Source organism: Neodiprion pinetum, chromosome 4 (assembly GCF_021155775.2).
Source record: "Neodiprion pinetum isolate iyNeoPine1 chromosome 4, iyNeoPine1.2, whole genome shotgun sequence".
Lineage (NCBI taxonomy): Eukaryota > Metazoa > Arthropoda > Insecta > Hymenoptera > Diprionidae > Neodiprion > Neodiprion pinetum.
The window spans coordinates 16,925,044-16,945,080 of record NC_060235.2 but is presented as its reverse complement, the minus strand read 5'-3'; the positions used below and the strand labels follow the sequence as shown (position 1 = coordinate 16,945,080).

General features: G+C 39.1%; 2 protein-coding genes across 11 annotated transcripts; one reads left to right on the top strand and one right to left on the bottom strand.

Moving 5' to 3' along the window:
* The first annotated feature begins 226 nt into the window (after positions 1-226).
* Positions 227-4,601, top strand: LOC124216342 (uncharacterized). Of its 9 annotated transcripts, none has more exons than XM_046620746.2 (3): positions 227-358; positions 1,115-1,205; positions 2,141-4,601. In XM_046620746.2, the coding sequence occupies exons 2-3, from the start codon at positions 1,135-1,137 to the stop codon at positions 2,886-2,888; spliced, it is 819 nt and encodes a 272-aa protein (XP_046476702.1). In that variant the 5' UTR covers positions 227-358; positions 1,115-1,134; the 3' UTR covers positions 2,889-4,601. The 9 variants fall into 9 exon arrangements, with proteins under 9 accessions (XP_046476702.1, XP_046476706.1, XP_046476705.1 ...); XM_046620750.2 differs by lacking the exon at positions 227-358 and adding an exon at positions 485-683 and having other exon boundaries at positions 1,118-1,205; XM_046620749.2 differs by lacking the exon at positions 227-358 and adding an exon at positions 486-688.
* Src64B (Tyrosine-protein kinase Src64B) lies at positions 4,308-18,235 on the bottom strand. Of its 2 annotated transcripts, none has more exons than XM_046621106.2 (7): positions 18,002-18,235; positions 9,763-10,116; positions 8,910-9,116; positions 7,919-8,129; positions 7,270-7,523; positions 6,478-7,188; positions 4,308-6,399 (listed from the first exon to the last, which is right to left on the bottom strand). In XM_046621106.2, exons 2-7 carry the CDS (start codon positions 9,803-9,805, stop codon positions 6,185-6,187), a joined length of 1,641 nt encoding a protein of 546 aa, XP_046477062.1. In that variant the 5' UTR covers positions 9,806-10,116; positions 18,002-18,235; the 3' UTR covers positions 4,308-6,184. The 2 variants fall into 2 exon arrangements, with proteins under 2 accessions (XP_046477062.1, XP_046477063.1); XM_046621107.2 differs by having other exon boundaries at positions 8,982-9,116.
* Between the last annotated feature and the right edge of the window lie 1,802 nt (positions 18,236-20,037).

Here is a 20,037-nt window from a genome sequence, read left to right as displayed (position 1 = left end):
ACTAGAAGGGGACAAAAGTAAGTATAATATTCAGACGCCCCGCCTTTCGTACCCGTGAACATTAATCAATCGTCAAGCTTTAGCTGGAAGACATCGGATATCATTGTTCATTAAACGGCATTTATTCTCGACATTGCAGTTTTGTCATGTCTGTTTCAACGCTCGCATAAACGCATCGCGCAAACTGGTGCCGCGTCGCGACGCCACGGACCGATGCCAAAGAAATGGAGAGGGCGGTAGGTTCATCATCAGTCGAGCACTGAGCGACCCGCGAGACGGTTGTCCAAGTACAGAGGGTCATGAGAGTTCGATCGATAAGCGTGTTCGAGCGATGTGAAGTGAGCGGGAAACGCAGTCGGTAAGTGGTAGCAAGTGGCGTGGTAAGGATGCAGGGAGACCTGTAAGGATGATAAGTGGAGTGTCGGTGTTTCAAGATGGCTGACCGTAATCGTCGCGATGCGCGCGCATGAACCTCGCGATCGGAAATAGTCACTTCCGTTATCGTACAATCGTATTGGGCACACACAGTTGGTAGAGTAAGATGGACGCGGTTGAGTGTTGTGCGTAGTGCTGTGTTGCGTGTTTATTTATGACGTACGTCGTTGAGGCTCATCGCTAGTTGACGCAGTTACAAGAAAAGTTTGCGTATCGGATCGAGGATTATTGACAAGGAATGCTCTGAGGTTAGGTAGTAATGCCCTGTTTTTAATCGCGGTGTTATAACCTACGCTTGCTGCCAGTTTATGGCACGGCTTCAGAGCGTAACGCGGAGTAGGTACTACGCTGCTTGTTTATTGACGCTCCCGCTCTCTCTCGCTTCTCTTCATCTCTCTCTCCTCCGCTGATTTTCATCGTCGTTCTCAAATCGTAAGGCTCAGACACTCTACTTATTTAATCTTACGCCGTTGTCAAATATGTGTATTTTAACTTGGACGTCGAAACCAGAGCTCGAATTTTCCAGAACGTGGTGCCAGATTCGTTCGCGCTGGATGCCCACGATGTAAACAAGCGTTGAAACTCCAGTCCAAAAACGCGCATGTCCTCCCCTCTATCTCACTCTCAAAGTCGTAGTAAACACAACGCGGTCTTGAATGCATCAACTATATTGTTTCAGCAGATACAACCCTTCAAACGATGGTTGACGAAGTGTTGCCGGCTAGCTTGGAGAGGCTGGAAATTGATCGAGATTCCGTCAATTCTGCTCGGTGAGTTGTATATCAGATATTTTTCCTATCTCTCTTAAGGTTTGATTCGTCGTTGGATCCTATTTTTATACACCATGTTTCCTCTTCACTTCCCTTCTCTTGTCACTCTCTTCTGTTGCCAAACAGAAGCTGCCCCCTCTTTATCGTTGACCGAAATGCTTGACTTGAACATTGGAATATTTCCAGTTCTTGATAGCCGTAGATTGTAGTGCAAATGAGTGCAAAGCAATTTTGTTTAAGCATCTGATTCAGGTATAATGGTTATTATTGAGCATCGCCTTTACATTTCAAGGCTTTTTGCCAAGAGCTATGAGTCACTGATCTGTATTTGGTAACTGGTTTGGTCTACCTTGTTTCTGTTTATTTTTCTACTTTTCATTTCATTTAGTCGAAATCTGACGTGTTAGTTATTTAAAAACTTGTCTGTTGTGATTTTGCAAGCACGTTCATTTTTACATCAACTTCTGACAACTACCAGGATTTTTTTTTGTGTATCAAGATGCACGATTGAATGTCAAAATTGATTTAGCATCAGATTACTTCATCAGACAATATTAAAAATCTTTTAATAAAAGATCGCAACAAAAAATTCTGGAAAACAACCAATTGTTATTATCATGGGACATTTTCTTGTGTAAAAGCTTAATCGTAATGATGAACTTACGTAACAATACACTCCGTGATGGTTATAATATATAAGTAGTAATATTGTTAATACCAACAATACTATTAGTAATAATTTTGCAGCACGATCGAATTAGGTCTAACTATAAATACAGTACATTTAACATTCAGGTCAAGTGCCAGTTGCTTATGAAACGATACGAAATACTGAATAATACGGAGTACCCTAAAATCACAAGACATGTAGATCGGATTGAAAAGAAAATCAAAGTCTGCTTTAATCCTGACAAGTAAATAAATTTTTGTTGCAGTGTAAAACCAACGGATAAAACGAAGCCAACGAATCCATTTCGAATAACAAGTAGAGGTATTAGGTCTGATACCAGTCATTTATTCCCTCGAAGATCAATGCCTAACAGCAGGCTAACGACATCGTTGTCATCATTGTCTGCAATAAATCCAAGGGGTGTTAGAAGTACAACAAATTTCAAACCGTGTAAACATGAGAAAGTATTAGACAAGCCTAACAAAAAAAGAAATTCTATAATTAAGGAGGCAGTCTTAAAATTAAATAACACAAGTTCGAATAGCGTGAGTTCGAGTTACTTGAGCGAAAATTTGGCCAGCACGTTGCTGGAAGAGGTCTGCAAACGAAGTATCTGTAGTAGTATAAATTGTAAAACCTTCGGTCGAGGCTCTGTTACCAAGGACTTTAAGGCTCTAAACATCAGCCCAACAGAGTTTAGACTTGCTAAAGACGACGCCAGCATTGACGACAACTTTCATGCAAGCATCTTTCAACGTGCCAGAAGCAATACCATGCCCAGCCTGAAGAAAGGACCCGGTCCTGGTGGGGGCAGCGCTTTACATGCTGGACAGAACGACACACAAAATTCCCCAGGCTCAAATCAGAACTCGAGTTCCAGCACTTGTTCAATACAGGCCAGAATATCACCACCGCCTTGCGATGTAACAATTGACGAGTTAGCCAGTTACTTTGACGAATTTGTTCATATTCCAAAGAAGATGTCACACATGGCCGAGATGATGTATATTTAACAAATCTTATTCAGCAAGATCTTGTTCAGAGTTATATTGCCGATCGAATGAGGAGGGGGGGGGATTTATAATAGAGTATAATTTGAACTCAAAATTAAATGGCTCTGTTTCTGATTTGATTTTTTTCACAACAGCGACAAACGGGCAGTCGATTCTTCTTGGTAATATCGATTAATTGTTTAATCAATCACTATTGTTTAATACTATGTATTTACTATTGTATTATGATAACCATGATTTTGGTGCACCTTAAATTATTTTTCAAATTACGTTATAATGTTACTAATATTATTTGGAAGAGAAAAATTGTTAAAAATTAAAAAAAAAATTTACACGTTCATATAATATCTTTTTCTTCTTTTTTGTTTGATTCAATTCATTCTTATGATATATTGATCCAATGGTTGAACGAGAATTATGGTACAAAATGAATAAATAAATGATACGAAACTCACAAAACTTTTTTATCATTTCATTATTTATGATACGTAATATATATATATATATATGTATATATATTTTTTGTCTGCAGTTTTACAATAATTATGTTCACCTAATAGTAGTAATAGTAGTAGTGTATAAAGTAATAATTTAAATAATTAATGATAATAAGCTTTGGTACATAAGCTATCTATGACGACGTTATGACTACTACCGTTGTTATTATTATTATTATTACTATCATCATCGTCACCACGTGAAAATAATTTCATTATTTTATTTCCATATCAGTTGGTGATAATAATGATAATAGTAATAACACTAGTTCTTTTAATATTATTCATAATAGTTAGAATAAACACAGAGATCATTGTCTTCAGTCGAAAAAAAAATAATTCAATTTTGTTTTTCTTCTCTAAACACGTTTCACTATTAATTAAGTAGAGTTGGTTAAAGAAGAATAAATAATGTATTTGAAAATGATGTTTTCACATATGATGTGAGAAAAGAAAAGTTACGTACGTATTAACGGAAAAAAAAATATTCAATTTTACAATTTTTCTCTCTTTTATTATCAAAAACTAATGGCAGTAAGTGTGCTTTTGGTTCTGGTCAAAAAACTTTCCCAAAGTTTGTAATTCTGTTCTTTCTTTTTTCATGTAATCAATTCAATCCATTCGGGAAGAAAATTATCGTTTTCCTCTCATTTTCAGTCCAAGGTTTATTGTGAAGTTTTTTTTAACTCAAATATACATATATGCTGATCAAAAAATGCGAGTATGAATTAGGATTGTGTAATTTACACGTAAAATGTGTGTGTATTATGTACAATTGATATATAAAAAAAGATCAGTAAAGTAGTAAGTAATTTATGGACTTGTCTTCTATATAGTATTGTCTTTCTTTGCTACGTCGGAAATGGATGTTTCGATACGTTATTTATTAACGCCGAGGTTTCTTCTGCTTTCTTCGTTCTCGTTTTTAGGTAAGGTGAGTACGTCTTTCGTTTTCATCGTATGCGTACGCGAGATGTGAACTTTAACTTTTTTTTTTTTTTTGTTTTTTGTTTTTTTCTCCTTGGTTACTTTTCGTTCTCCTATGTATTGCCGGTACAAGAACAAGAAAGATAAGTTACTATTACATCACATACATAACAATTTACAACTATACGGCGTTTAACACTAAAACCGAAAAAAAATCTTCACTATACCATATTGGAAAATACACATTTGAACATTTTCTTTCAGTTTCTATCTTTTTTTTCACGAGAGAGCCAACATCGAAAAAGTACTTAGTATAACACGGTATTATAATTAATATTTGGTCAGTACAAAACGCTCATAGAAAAATGTATTTGGACGTATATTATCATGTACGCTCTATGTTCTACTTTTTAATTCTAAATTCTCTTTGTCGCTCGCTCTTTCGCTCTTTTCCTTGACGCAATTTCGCGAATCCGTATTTCTTTCGCCAAATTAGAATTACATCATTTATACTACTATAGTATGTAAACATCATTTTACAGGTAAATATGATTTCTATAACCTGAAATACTTCATCGATTATACACCTACTACTGTAATATTCGCGTTTTATACTATAGGAGCATTTCAGAATATTGATCGGAATTATTCGTGTTACTTTTATTATTATTATTTCGTCCATTTATAAAAGATGCTATTATAATGAATTTTGTCCACTAAAGCTTCAACCGCTGTTGAAATAGTTTACCTTAAAAACGGTTCTTTTCATTTCTTTTCCCTTCGAATTTTCGTTTTCAGAAACTTTACACCTTTGCTAATTTCACCACAACTAACTCGTTTTGGTTTTCCGTTCTTTCTACTATATTTTGTACGATTAACATTGATGACTTACATTATTTTATATTATGTACTTATCGTTTTGAATCTTATAATTTAAGTTTAGGATAATTATTATATCTTCTTTCTCTTTAAATACCGCTACTGTATAAAATTTCTTATCTTAGTTTTTCGTTTTTCTCAGATTATTAAAATCAGTAATGCACAGCTCGATCACTCTGTTTGTAGAGGAAAATTATCACTCGCATATCATCACTGAGAGATTTGCTAAGAAAGCTTAAATCGCAAAAAATAAAATAATTTTAGTCAAAGATTCGACACCCTCGTTAATACGGTTACTTAAAATACTCCGTGTTACAATATATCAATCCAATGACGACTAGTTTTCGTCACAATCTATATCTCACCGGTCTGTGTTCTCGAAGTGTGCTAAAATTATTCAAGTAACATAATTATCTCTACAAATCCATCGTAGTGTACTATTTTACAAAACATGTAGCTATTATTTGTCTTGATTTTCTTGGTTTTATTTTTGGTTCGTTAATTTTTCTAAAAATTATCCATTTTATCAATCGGAGTTTAGAAAGTAATCGATCTGCGCTGGCTGCCTTGAAATTTGCGATAAATATTCTTCTTTGTAAACGTGTACCACACAAATTCTTCATTGGCAGAGTTTTCACAATTCGCGCAGAACTAAACAGTTGTTTTCGTCGCTATTATCATCAGTTGTACGTTACGATGTATGAATAAGATTTAGTACGTTATATGAAGTGAATTATATTTTTCCAATCGATTCTCTGGCAAATGTCATGCGCCGCATTTACTCCGTTATTTTTCGTCATCTTCATCACTTTCAAACATCATTTCTATCCATGCACTGAAAAAAAGTGTTCGACGTTCTTTTTAATACATAAATAGGTAAACGAGACTTGTTTAGCAGTAGATCCCGTAAAATTCCATGGCACAGTTAATGTGCGCCGGGTGATAGTGTCCCCTTGGAATCATGTGGCTCTGCATGTGGTGGTGGGCCGTGTATCAGTCCGTTGGCGGTTCTAGGTACGGTATTTCACTCGTAACATTGAACGACTCGAAATAGTGATTAAGGTATTCAAAAGTCGGTCGTTTTTCCGGACTCGCGTCCCAGCACTGCAGCATCAGGGTGTATATGCTGTCCGGTAGCGGGTGATTCGCCGGTTTTGGCATCCTGTAACCCTTCTCAACGTGCTCGACGACCTCGCGGCCGTGCATGCCTGCGAAAAAACGTATCACTGATTAACCGAGGAGAGAAAAAGAGAGAGACAGAAGTGACAATCGTTGATTCCACTTACCCGGATACGGCACTTGGCCGTAGGTGAAGAGTTCATTGAGCAAAATGCCGTAGGACCAGACGTCGCTCTTTATGCTGAACCTGGCGTATATTATGGCCTCGGGAGCGGTCCATTTTACCGGAAATTTGCTGCCCTGTTTCGGACAGTACTCGTTGTCCTTTATCACCCTTGCCAGACCAAAGTCGCATATTTTCGCCTTGTTCTTCTCGCCTATGAGAACATTTCGCGCAGCCAAGTCCCTGTGAATCAGCTGTTTGCTCTCGAGGTATTCCATGCCCGAGGCGACCTGCGACGCGATGTAAATTAGGTCCTCGAATTGCATGTACCTGCCGTCCCCGGTCCTCAGGAAGTCGAGTAAGCTACCGTTGCACATGTACTCTTGGACTATGTATATCGGCTCCTCCTTCGAACAGACCGCGTACAAGGCGACTAGGTGTCTGTGCCTCAGGTGTTTCATTATAGCTGCTTCCTGTAAAAATGCCTCAGAGGACATCGTTCCCTCGCGCAACGTCTTCACCGCCACTTCTATCTGGTTTCGCCATTTTCCGTAATACACTTCGCCGAAGTTACCGTGCCCCAGCTTGTTTATCAGCTGTATTTGGTTCCTGTTTATCTCCCATTTGTCACGCAACTCCGGTCCTAGGTCCCACATGTCCGGCAACGGTTTTGGACACGGTTTCGCCAACACGTGACAAAGTCCCAGGGCATTTTCTGAATAAAATCAGGCAAACAATGTCACAAAACCAACAATCATTTTTTAGGGTATTCTGTATCGCGGCAGTTTTCACTTACTGCTGTACGCCATTACGAGGGCTGGTAGAGTGGAGAAAGTTTGATTAGTCGCTATGTAAAATCCACCGTTGTCCAGAGGTTTGATTTTGTAGTGTTTCACGTGATGCCCGCGTCCCTCTTCCCAATCCTTCACCGAAAGACTGTATCCCCTTGGCGTGTGTTCGCTCGGTCTAACAAGAAACGTACCCCGTGGATTTTCGTCGACGAGAAGCAATTTCCCAGCCTCCTTCCTCGATACGTTGTCGAAGAACCAACTGTTCGATAAATATAGCATATTCATGACGTGTGAATAAAACACGATATTAATTGCCACCTCGTTTGACAGCGAGCAATTCGCTTCAAAGCAGTGAGAAAAAAAAATACCCGGACACTGTCATTTCCTCTCATACATTGAAAACTATCAGATCTACAACATTTATTATGCATTATACATCCGCATGTGTATACCATACGTAATCAAGTGTAAAATCCTCTTGTGTGTAATGAATGGTGTAGTGGTTGCGGAAATTCCAGAACAATGGAGTCAACTGTTTATAGATATATTAATATAAACTTGACTCTTTGGTTTATTTTAGTAGTTCAATATACGTACACAGTTTTCTTTCTTTTGCAATTCCTACCAAAAAGTCCTTATATTTTTTATACTCACTCCTCGCTCTCGACGGAACGTTCGACGGCGACGAAATTCCACGGTATCAATCCCTCGTGCAGGGTAGTCAGGTGAAGTACTTTCCACCAATCCGGTTCCGTGTCATCCAGCACCTCCATCCTGTCACCCTTCACAAAACTCACGTCGGTGCTTTCCCTCGCCGCATAATTGTACAACGCCACCACAATTTTGTTCGATCTTTGCGAATGTGCTGCAGTGCAATGGAATAAATACAGAGCACTGAACGAATAAATCATCGGTACACGGTAGAAATTAGTTGAATCTTTTGTTACTGACAATAACAACGACAATGACGCATCACCTAAGAATACATTCTGTGAAACGATAAACATGCGTTCATACTTAAATTTGTTTGCGAAACATAGATAGATTCAAAAAAATCCTAAAGTATCCATATTCGCACACGAATAAAATCCATTTGATCGATATTTAGATTGAAGTCTGTTAGATTAGTGACGATGGTCTGATTTGATAGCCAAAATGATGATCGTATTGAGGAAAGAAGAGAAAAAGCAAAAATCATCATCAACTCATTGCCACATTAACAAAATGAAACCTAAGCCTACGAGTTGCATGAATCGGTTCGAAAGTTGGTTTTTTTTTACGAGTTCTTATTATATAACTCGTCTTCATTTTTGATCTGGTAGTACTAGCTGGAAGGTCGATTTCATGTCTCAGTTGGCAAGAAATTAGAAAAACCGAGATGTCAGTGATTTGAGTTGGTTAATTGGAGGTTAGCGCCGTCCCGATACGATCAGCTGATAACCCATAACGACGCCATTTTGCCCTAGCTATGCCCATTCGTTGGATCCGAATAACGATAAAAAAATCAGTATTATTATGATGGCAAATAAATGAGATTAAATCAAATCTACTTATACATACGATTACACTGACGTTGATGAGGATGAAATGATAATAATATTAATCATACTAATAATAATAATAACGAAAATAATAAATTACACACATGCAACAGAAAAAGACGGGGAGGATGATTCACGCAGATGAATCGATTTTGGGATTAAAATCGGAGGCTCACAGGGGGTCTGTCTCGGGCGAATAATGTCGACTCTGGTCTGAGGGCAGCGCCGATTTGGATCCTCCGAGTATCTCTTGTCGAGGGAACTTCCGTTGCTGTGCGCCGAGTTGAGGCCAATTTCCGATTTCTTGTAACCTAACCGAACATAGAGTAAGAGCGTGCGTATTTCACCGAATATAGAAGGAAAACATATTTGTGTCTAATATCCATGCATGTAATATACTCGTATATTAATAGAATAAGGTAAAATGGGGAACTATTATTATTATTTTGTGAATCGTATATAATTTTTGAACTACTGGTAAATTCGAAAAATTAACGACGGAGCCAGGAATCGAACCTGGTATCTAGCGATGCTTTACCGGAGCCTTACTCCACTAGACCACCTAGCCGCCCTGACTCTGATGTCGTTAATTCCTCTCATCACCAGTAAGTTCAAATTTGTTTTCTTGTGCTGTAATAGTATGTGTGAATATAGAAAGTGTTCTTCCTCTTCGAGACACAAATTTGTAAGAATGTCTGTAAGTGTTTACATTTTGGTATCTTACGCTTCTTGGTGCGAAGCTCGTAAGACAGTCAATGACCGTCTAATATTGAAATGCGGATATGCATCATCAACATTAATATTAATCACGAGGCAATATTCATTTTGTGAATCGTATATAATTTTTGAACTACTGGTAAATTCGAAAAATTAACGACGGAGCCAGGAATCGAACCTGGTATCTAGCGATGCTTTACTTTTTTTATTTTTTTATTATTATTATTTGATAGCCGTTACCAATTGGCTGAGGCTCCTGCCTCTTGCTGCAACATTTCCCCATTGTCGCCGTTGATTCGCGGCACCGCAGATAAAAAAAAACAGCCACAGCTTTCCTCTTTCCTCGGTGATGACGATTCGTTGTCTAGCAATGTATCGTGGGAATGATGTGATATATCTTCATGATTGTGATTTTTTTTCCTTTTTTTATATTCTTCTTCGTTCCGCTCTGTGCTTTTTTCGCCTTACGGATCAACAAATATTCCCGTATACACACAAGCCTTTCGCGAAATCTCTATATGTAAAGATCAATCCCGAGGATGGCGTTTGAAGGCTTTTCCACCAGCGTTCAGTTTACCCTCGGGACCCGCGCAACTGTGGAGAAAATAGAAGATTATAGAATATTTAGAGCTACAGTAGGTGAGATTTTTGTAGAATTGTCGCTGATTTCGGACAAATTCGATTTTATTCTCATTCCGATTTGCCAATTATTGCAGTTCATTGCCATCCGAGCCGTTTTCAAAATCCGACTGAAAGGATCATTTTGGAAGTTTCAAACATGTCCAAATTACTCATTCGGCCGGAATATTCGTGATGTTCCGTAACTGATTTTGAACATTTTCCCTAGCCGAAGATTCGTTGCCCTGTTGAAATCGAAAACTCGCATTCGGAGAACAACGAAGAGAATGGCCGACCCGAGGTGGAGGATGCGAGGGGTGAGCTGCAGGTTTGGGGTTAGTCAGACGTTATTACCGCATGCGCGCAAATATCGGGGTGCACAGAATTTCTAGCTTCTAAACCCCGCTTTCCCTAATCCACGTCGTTGCACGCATTGTACTGCTGTTTAGTTATGTTCGTATACCTGTAATATTTTATGTAGACGATTCTGCGCGCAACTAATTATGAATTCTCTGCTATACAACAACTGTATAATATATTCAAGATAAATTCCATCACTTTTAGTTGCAATTTTTGTAAGCCGAGCTTGCAAAATTATTGTCGCTGATTTTTGTACATGGAAAAAATATTCTATGTAAATTATTGACAAAACAGGAAAATGATTGTTTGTTGATTCCCTAAAATGAGATTTTTCAATTTAATCAAATACAAGAATCCCATTTTATACGCTTATTTACCGAACCAAATTGTATATAAATGATTACTGAACTGAATAGCATTTCTTTTTGTTTTATTCCAGTCAGAAAACCACTCGGCTGAATTTGTTTGTATTAATTACGTATTGCCACCTTGCTTCGACGAATAGGCTGCTCCTCCTTCTGCAGTGTGTTTTTACCGCGCCCAAAACGGAAACCAGAATCGGGGATCTGTGGACACTTTGTACACACAATGTCGCGTGACTCGCATACTGAACGTGAGTAAACTTTTTTTTTTATTCTCTCCCTAATCGTATATATCAACATGTACATACATATATAGGTATACATATTATACGTATTGTGTACAAGCTGACGAAAAATAATTAACAACCGTTTGCTGTAAACTTGTTGGTAAAACTCAATTTTAGGTTGATATTGATTTTACTCAAGCACTTTCTCTACATCGTTCTTGGAAGTGGTCTAAAATAAGAAACGCGGTTGAATTTTTCACTTTTTTATTTAATACTTAAATTTTTCTCAACAATATGCGACGCATAAATGCTTATCCTGAAATATCGTTCCGATATAGTTTCAACGGTCAAACAGTCCAGACTTTACGCATCAGTTTTATTCCTTTATTTTTATGATTTACTGACACAATGGAGCGAGAAACGTGCAGGGCCTGGTTTACAACATCCGGTTATGGCACTTCTCCATGTAGGATACATGTATTCATGCATGCTCGTATGTACACTGTGCACATGATGTACATTCATTTTCCTCAATCTGTCTTGCTGCACGTATCCCTTATGCTTTCTGTTTCCCGTGAAAAGTAATTGAAGTGCTGGAGAACATTTTTCATCCCTTACTGCAATCAATGTAAATTTTGCAAACGAGTGTATACGATTCAAAATTAAATCAATTCTTCGATTTTATTAAGCTCGACCTTCTCAACGGAAGAACGTTATAATATATTTGCAGTGGAACTGCAAGACAAATTATAGGAGAAAAATATTATTAGGTTCAACAAATTCATAATATGAGGAAGATAAAACCGACTCATGAATGCTGTAGCTCAGTTACGCTGCATCTCATGACGTGTGCATGTGGTGCATATCACTTAGAGATGTATCTCTCTGCAACGAATATTATGAAATGCAGTCTGCGTACACAAGATTTCTTTTTTGTTCTTCTCTTCTTCCTTTTCCCCTTGGTTTTTTTCTTTCTTTTTTAATACTTGTTGTACACGGTGCAGGTATTGCCGCTGCGGTCGTAATACATATCTGTATATAACACACGAGGGGAGAATCTTTACGATCGGATATTATTTATGTGCTTATGTATTGTACTCATGTTTACCGCGACGAACTATGAATAGACGGGCATAATTTTCAATAATTTCTTTTATTGAAATGAAAGGAAATTTTGAAACATTTTTCTATTATTCCAGAGAACATGTATAAACCTCGCAAATAAAATACAACTGTAAATTTCGATTCTTTCTTTTGAAAAGAAAAAAAGTTTAATCGTCCGTGGTGCAAGCTCATTAGTGCAGAATTACCATGTGATTACGAGTACCTAGTCTTTACGCTGTGCAAAGACATGCGCAACGTACAAAAGTCGGCGAAGCTGAAGTAGCCTCCAAATTGCGAAAATAGATTTGAACCGACAGCGTTGTTACGTGCAAAAAGATAAGAGAAAAGAAAATGACGAACCAAATAAAACTAAAAATGAACCATCTTAGCGTACGGCTGAAAATAGGCTGTTCTCCCTAGGAGTCTAAATCCTAATATAATACGGGCGAACAGCGGCATCGTTGCATGCTGGGCCCAATCAATCGATCGTTAATTAAATTCTTAATTAAAAGCTGTAAGATAATTTGAACTTGTGTGCAGAATCCACGATTTTATCGGTCGTTCTTCATATTTTCATCTTCTCAACTTGTCAATTGTATATTCTATACAAATACAATCTTGCTGACGATAGTGACGATAATATTGCTGCATATGAAAATCGGAGACTTTCCTATTACTTAACGGGTGAAATGATTATTACTGTATGAGGGTTCGTTTACCGCGGGCGTAGAATATAACCGGGTCATTTCATGTGACCTGTAACGCAGATTTGTGTACACCTACGTTGAAACCGAGATGCGCGAACTTGTAATGGGAAAAAAACACGTTATATACCATTTGCCAGCGAAAAAGAAGAAAAGATGCGTAAAAAACTCGTCTAGACGGCTCTGTTGTTTCGAACGATCCTGTTATACACCCTACTCAGCCCTGTCCAATGTGCTTTTATACATATAACTACCCAATGCGCCTTCTATAACACAATGTCTACCCTTCTACTCGCGATATTTTAATGCCGATAAGGTAATCGAGCATTACGCGTACACAGAATGTCGGAAAATAGGAAAGAAAGCACGAAGGATTGGTGGGGGGGATTTTGCCAAACGCTGTAATGTCACAAAGCTGCAGAAACAGACGAGACATACAGAATTGACAATCCGTGTCAGTTGTTTTTTAATTTCCAGTTTCTCTGTTGTCAGAGAAAAAAGAAAGTTTTGTAATCACCCGGAAAATGAAACGTTGAGTTTTCACTAGATCTCGACGTTTCAAGGTCTAGAGGGTCACCCCCAACCATTTTCGGACGGATGTCTGTGGTAGTTTTGGTCCCAATCAACGCGGCTTTTTCAAATTTAGAACTGATTAGATTTGGGCTTTGATCGGTTTGGTACTATTTCAATTATTTAAACAACAAAATTTCAATACATCAAATAAAAATTATGATACCTTGAGAATGAATGAATGGATTTGAACGAAAATTGATACCGTGAGGTTTTTTGGGTCGCTAATCACGAATCTAAGGTCAGATTTGCAAAAATTAAACTTGATATATTCACTAAGCTGAAAAAAAGATAAAAACATTATGCATTTTGATGAAAATTGGTACCTTCGGTTGGTTTCGTGGTTGATCACGAATTCAGATTGCGAATCTAAAATGGCGATCCAATATAGTGCAAAAAATCTAAAAATATTCCGATTTTGATAGAAATTTGTAGGCGGAGGTTTTTTGGATCACCGATAACGAATCCAAGGTTAGAATATCCTATTCTCATAATTCGTATAGAATCGAACTCGCATTTTGTTTCGGACTGAAAACAACTTACAATTAGTCGGGAGGTTAAGCCAGTAATGTATATTGTACGGTGAATACTGTATTCTCAGGTGTTTTTCCATGTGTAGTAGTTGTTGTTGTTTTAATGTGAATTATATATCAAAACTGCGATCCAGTGAAATATGAGTAAAGCATCGAACAGAAAAATTATTTAGAAACGAAAAGCAGAGAAAAAAATATCCGAGAGATGGTTGCAGGTAAAAGTGAGCCAGTTAACAAGGAGAACCACATATACGTGACATACACATATTTCCCCGTGCCTATGTAGGGATATACGTGCTATAAATAACATAGCACCCTCTCGTCTCCCCTGTGAAACTCTCTAAACAAGATCTTGAAGAAATGCTTCACCTCTATGTGTACATATATACTCATACATACTTTATATATTGCAGCTTCGAATGTAGCTCTGTAGACAAGGGCGCGCGGCTACAAAGTTCAGGCTAAGCAAGCGAAAAGATCGGGCCACAAAGGTGCGACTACTTTTGCCGTCTTCCAGATGAGTGCGAGGTAAATTAAGAGTGTAAAGAACCAATGCTTCTTCGATCCGATTCAATTTCTTTCATTTCAATAAAATTTTCGGTAAAGTAATGAATTTTAAAAGGACCATCAGCATAGGGTGCTATTTTACTCTTGATCAAATCTTACAATTAGTCAGGAAATTGAACCCCGCCTCTCTCTATCGTCTCTAGTAAGGCTCGATTGTCGGCGGCCGGTAGAAAGAAAGAAATAGAGAAAGAGAGAGAGAGAGAGGGAAAGAGCTTTTTGATGCAGGTGCATACAGAGGTGTGAAGTTTGCGTATGCACCTGGCAACTCAACAGAGAGGGCCATTGAAGCTGCTGCGGCTCAAGGAAGGGAAACAATTGCCGATAACGCAGCCACTGCTGCACGAAAATGGGAGTTCCTTAACAACTGGCATATCTTTCCGCTTATCTCCACCTCTAGGTAAGGGCATTTGGCCCAACGTACATCGGAAAAAAGATCCCTTGCGAAAAACTGAGGCGAGAGTACTTTTGCGCGAATGCCGAACGACGCTCGGTTTCCGAGATATAAGCGGTTTCGTATCCGACGAATCGGCACGCTGCAACGTCAGCTGATCGAACAGCTGACCGGTCGCCGATTGGCCGAAACTAAAACTCGCCGAAGTCGAGAACCGTCCATCGTGCGAGGTTCGCGTAAACGGTGTTCAGGCTTAGAGTTTCGCGGCAAATCTTCGGAATTTTGAAGCTCTTTTTATCGAAGGTGAAAATTCGTCTATTATCTGAAGAGTTGCCTGCACACGTGCCGGCCAGATGCTTCGAGCAAACCGCTCTAAGTTTCGAGGGGCGGACGGACAAGCTCCGCGTGTGTCAGAGTGACGAAGAGGAGGAAGAGACGGAGAGAGAGGCCGACCAGGAACCGACCCTCGTGCGTTGCTGACAATCAGACACCCACCCACTTACGTTGTGCGTACAGGAGTCGCGTTGACGGGCGCTATAACTAACTAGTATTACTCTTGAACTGGGCACGTAGACGTTACATGTTGAGAATTTCGACTTGAAAAATTAATAGTGACTAAGAATACTGATTCCGAGAAATGCGGGAATACTGTAACCGCAGCGACGTTCTTCGGTATCATTTGAACTCCACACTCTACGATTCGTCCAATGATTTTATTTTATTTACAGTACGAACTTCTTTAATTATTTGTTTTAAAGTTATACATGAAATCTATAAGATTTGGACGAGGAAATAATAATGCATATCTTAAAGTCCACTGCGATATTATGCATGTCACAAAAAAGAAAAACGTCACTATCGCAGAAAATGTGGGTTGAAAGCAAACAAAACCAGGGGAAATACGAACGTTGAATACCACGGCAACCGTCTTACGTCAGAATTGTTTATTTCTGTCCCATATCGATCGGTGCAACGATGAACGTATACGTCGGTGTTTCTTCCCGTATACGCGACCCTCAGAGCTGCATACTTTGGATCGACAAGGCAGAACCAATGGACGTTGAAAAGCCGGGTAACGTAAAGTAAAGTAAAGCAAAGCTAAAGCAAGCCGAGGTGCATATCGGGCGCACAAAGCCCCGTAGATTTTCCCCATAAGGGGGACTCACTCTCACTCTTTCTCTTTCTCTTTCTCGCGATAATTCGCTTCTCCTCTTTGCCCCTTGCGTAGGGTGAAAGAAAAAATCAATATCTGCATACGCGGACCATGTCTGACCGTTATAACGCATGTATTTATCACACGTTATGTATGCACGTACGCTCTGAAATTCCATACTCACTTTGGTTTTCTTTTTATTTTCACGTTATCTTCTATCGCCAAAGATTATATTTACCCGGTCTTATCATATTATAGGCGCTCGATTCCGCCGATTTTACACCGCGAATGGCACGAGATAGCGCGATCGCTCAGCTGACGGATTTGTGACACAATATTCTAAGCGTTCAGACCTCTTCAAAAACCAGATCCGTATTGCGGTTAGTTGGTGAGATCGACGTAGCAATTCTATTCGTTATTCAGGCAATTCGCGATTGATGCCAGTGCGTAGCATCGATCAATCGTTTTTGCTTCCGTGATCATCGAGGTTGTTTTCCATTAAGATGACGATTTCCTCTTCCCATGATCGACGACCGCCTCTTTTTTAGGAATCGGCATGAATGGAAAATCCGATATCGGTAAACTTACACTGACTGGATTACGCAGTATGCAAACATGATATTTATCTTGAAACGTAGGTATTAATGTAATGATTGAATCGCTCGAATACGTGATAATTATGGAAATGCGTTTCTCCCATATGAATTTAGAAATTGAACGAAGCATTTTTTATAACTATACCGTGTCTGATTAATCCTCCGCAACGCTGCGAGTGTGACATGGTTGTGATTATCAGTGTTATTATTTGCATGTTATCCACGCCTGGTGTATATTGTAATACAGTATCGACAACTGTTGAAGAAGGATACATTATATCCCGAGAAGATAATAATACCGCACGCAATCTAACCGCTGGCAGTGTGTTACGGTGATAAAATTAGCATTTCCTCATTTTCTTCTTCGCGTCGTCGTAGTCGGTCCTTTAGATATAAGAATTGAGAGAGAGCGAGAGAGGGAAAAAGGAGTGAAGAAAGAAACAAAGAAGGGTCAACAACTATTTAACGTGCGTAATTGTCGCGGCGTTCATTCGCATCGCGTTTATACAAAATTCCAATTACTTTTTCAGTGACGCTCAAGTTCCATAATTATAATACTGCATGGCGGCAACTTTATTTTTTTTCCCTTATTTTGTTTCCCAATTACGCAACATACAATTGCTTGTACGAAGGCAAAAAATAATGATCGTCTGTTTTTCAAATTTTACGATCTCCATCCCTGGACTTTGCATGTCTTATGTATGGGGAAACTCGTCACTATACTTGCAGAGAGCATGGCCGTACAAAGGGGATTGTTGAGAGGCCAGCCAATCCTGAACTTGGCAATATACAAGGGGGGTCGTGAACCCTATAAAGACATCTCACATGCGTCGTCGTGTGTCCATGTAATTTTGTTTTTTCTTTGCTCATCGCACCGTTATATGTTTTGTACTTGTTTCTCACATTCGTCAAACGAGGATAATAACCCGAGCCTAGAGAGTGAAATACGAATCACGGAAAAAGATGCAAACAAAGAGACGCTAAATGTACGAACAATTTCTCAACCTGCGCGTGTCGTTGCACGGAAATTGTTGATTCGAGTCGAATAATAGCTCGAGAAGGAACGACTACGCGGAGACGTCGGTCGCGCATCATGCACGTATGGAGGAGTTGGTTGGGTCTGGCTACAGTTGTCAACTCTATATAAACATACTATTCCGTGTTCGATAAATGACTATCTTTTGTTTACCTACGACGATTGTTGCAGCAATTGACGTTCGATTTGAATAAAAATTTGAAACTAGATTCTGTCTTATATCTAATTGTAAATCTACGTACATACGCGTATTTTTACCTGAATTTTCGGAGCATGTCTTCGCGTAATCCGGTTTCGGTACTTTCGGCGAATTTTCAGTCCGGCTGAACTAACTGGTCGACATGTCCCTTAACACTCACACGCACTCCGGTAATATTGGAAAAGGATCGTTATGCGATTACCATCGTTCAACCGTGTCACACTCGCACGCTTTACACAACGTTCGAACTGTAACTGACAGCTAGTCCAGAGTCCTCCAGGCCGCCCACGGCTCATCCGCCACGCTCGCCCCCCCGCCCCTGCCCCCGCCTCTTCTATGGAAAATCCACTCGAGGGTGCTTTCAGCTTCAGAATTTAGGGAGCTGTCACATGATAACGACAGTTTGGTGGATCACGGAACAACGGAACGAAACAAACAAAAGTCTCTAGATTCCGAATTTCATTGATGGCATTCCGTCAGGTTTTGCATGGGTTTTGACGGAACCAGCATTCTGTTCTTAGTGCATATAGACATGAAAGGAAGCATCTGCGCTAAAAAAGTGTCCCTGAGCTAGTGAGAGAGAGGGATGTTGTGATACTATATACATTTCCTTTCTGCGGCAGAAGCGTACCTATCGTATTTGAGTGCCCCGAGCATTGCATTGACATAATCCGGATGATATAAATACATATTATACACTAGTACTTAGTGGGTCAGGCTATTGAAACAAACAGTCAATAATATCAGTGTATAACATATTTTTTAATGAAACAATTTAATTTGTCAATGTGGAACAGGCATTCTCGCTGAAAAGTCTGATAGAAACGCGACGTCTCAACGGCATGATTTTAGTAAATAAATTAAACTTAATAGGTACAGCGATAGCAATACTCCACGTTTGTATGCTCCCAATATGTAATACATACATACTACGGGCACACAACTAACAAAACCTTAGAGCCAGGCGCCAGAGTCCTGTGGAACGAACGTGAATGCTCAGAGCGCTGCGCGAGTCGGCCAATCGGGGCCTGCGAGACAGAGAACGAACGTACTATTACCATCTCCTTCTCTGTATCTTTTTCCACTGAAGTTTCCTACATTTCTATACCGGGACAATCTCTTAAAACTTGAAAATCAACTGCGCATGCGCGAGTTTTATCGGCTGTTCGTGCAGACTGGCCATCCCGAGTTTTCATCTGTCAAACTGTTTCTGGCGGCTCTGTAGTTGATACGAATTTTCGAGGTTAGAATCTCAAATATTTGAGCTAGTGGCTCGGAAAGATTTGGGAAGCATTTGTTATTGGATCGGAAAATTGGTTCTTGAAAGAACGGTCGGAATTTCAATGCTTGTACTCTTTGAAAATTCAAAAGTACACGTTTTGTGTACGTTGGCCTAATGCATCGCAAACAAAAATATCGTTGTGGGCATAGCTTAAGGTGTAAGGTGTGCTCGATAGAGGACCAATTTTCGTACAATATACTCCTTACACCATGGCTGCGGGAAGATTTCGCCGACCAATGAAATTGAATTATTTGGCGTATGTGTAGTTGATTTTCAAATTTCACGAGATTGTCCCGGTATGTTCTAAGATTCCGTTGCACTTCGTCAAAACTCTCCTGAGTATAATTTTTGCTATGCTAAATCGGCAGATTTCTGGGATCTACTAGTAATTTCAACATTGTATTTGGCATGACTTTCGAATCCACGTTTTTTTATTTATAAATTTAAAATTCGAAATAATGAAGGATAATATGATGAACACACGTATGGAGTTTTGGAGTTCCGTTCCATGTATACAGAATTGCTTATGCCATGTGACAAATTTCAAATTAAATGACGAAACGTATTTTATACTAACCTTACATATGAAATTCTGATGAAATAGTATCAATATTTAATTCGTAGAAATACCGCAAATTTGCATTGATTCGGTTTCGTTATTCCGTTCGAAAATTGCCACATAGGACTTTAAAGCATATAGGGTGCTTTCCATTTACTGACTCAAATCGATTTGTGTCGCTATTTCTGGTGTATTCCTTTGCCCAGATTGGCCGGATACACCAGAAATAGCGACACAAGTCGGTTTGAGTCAGT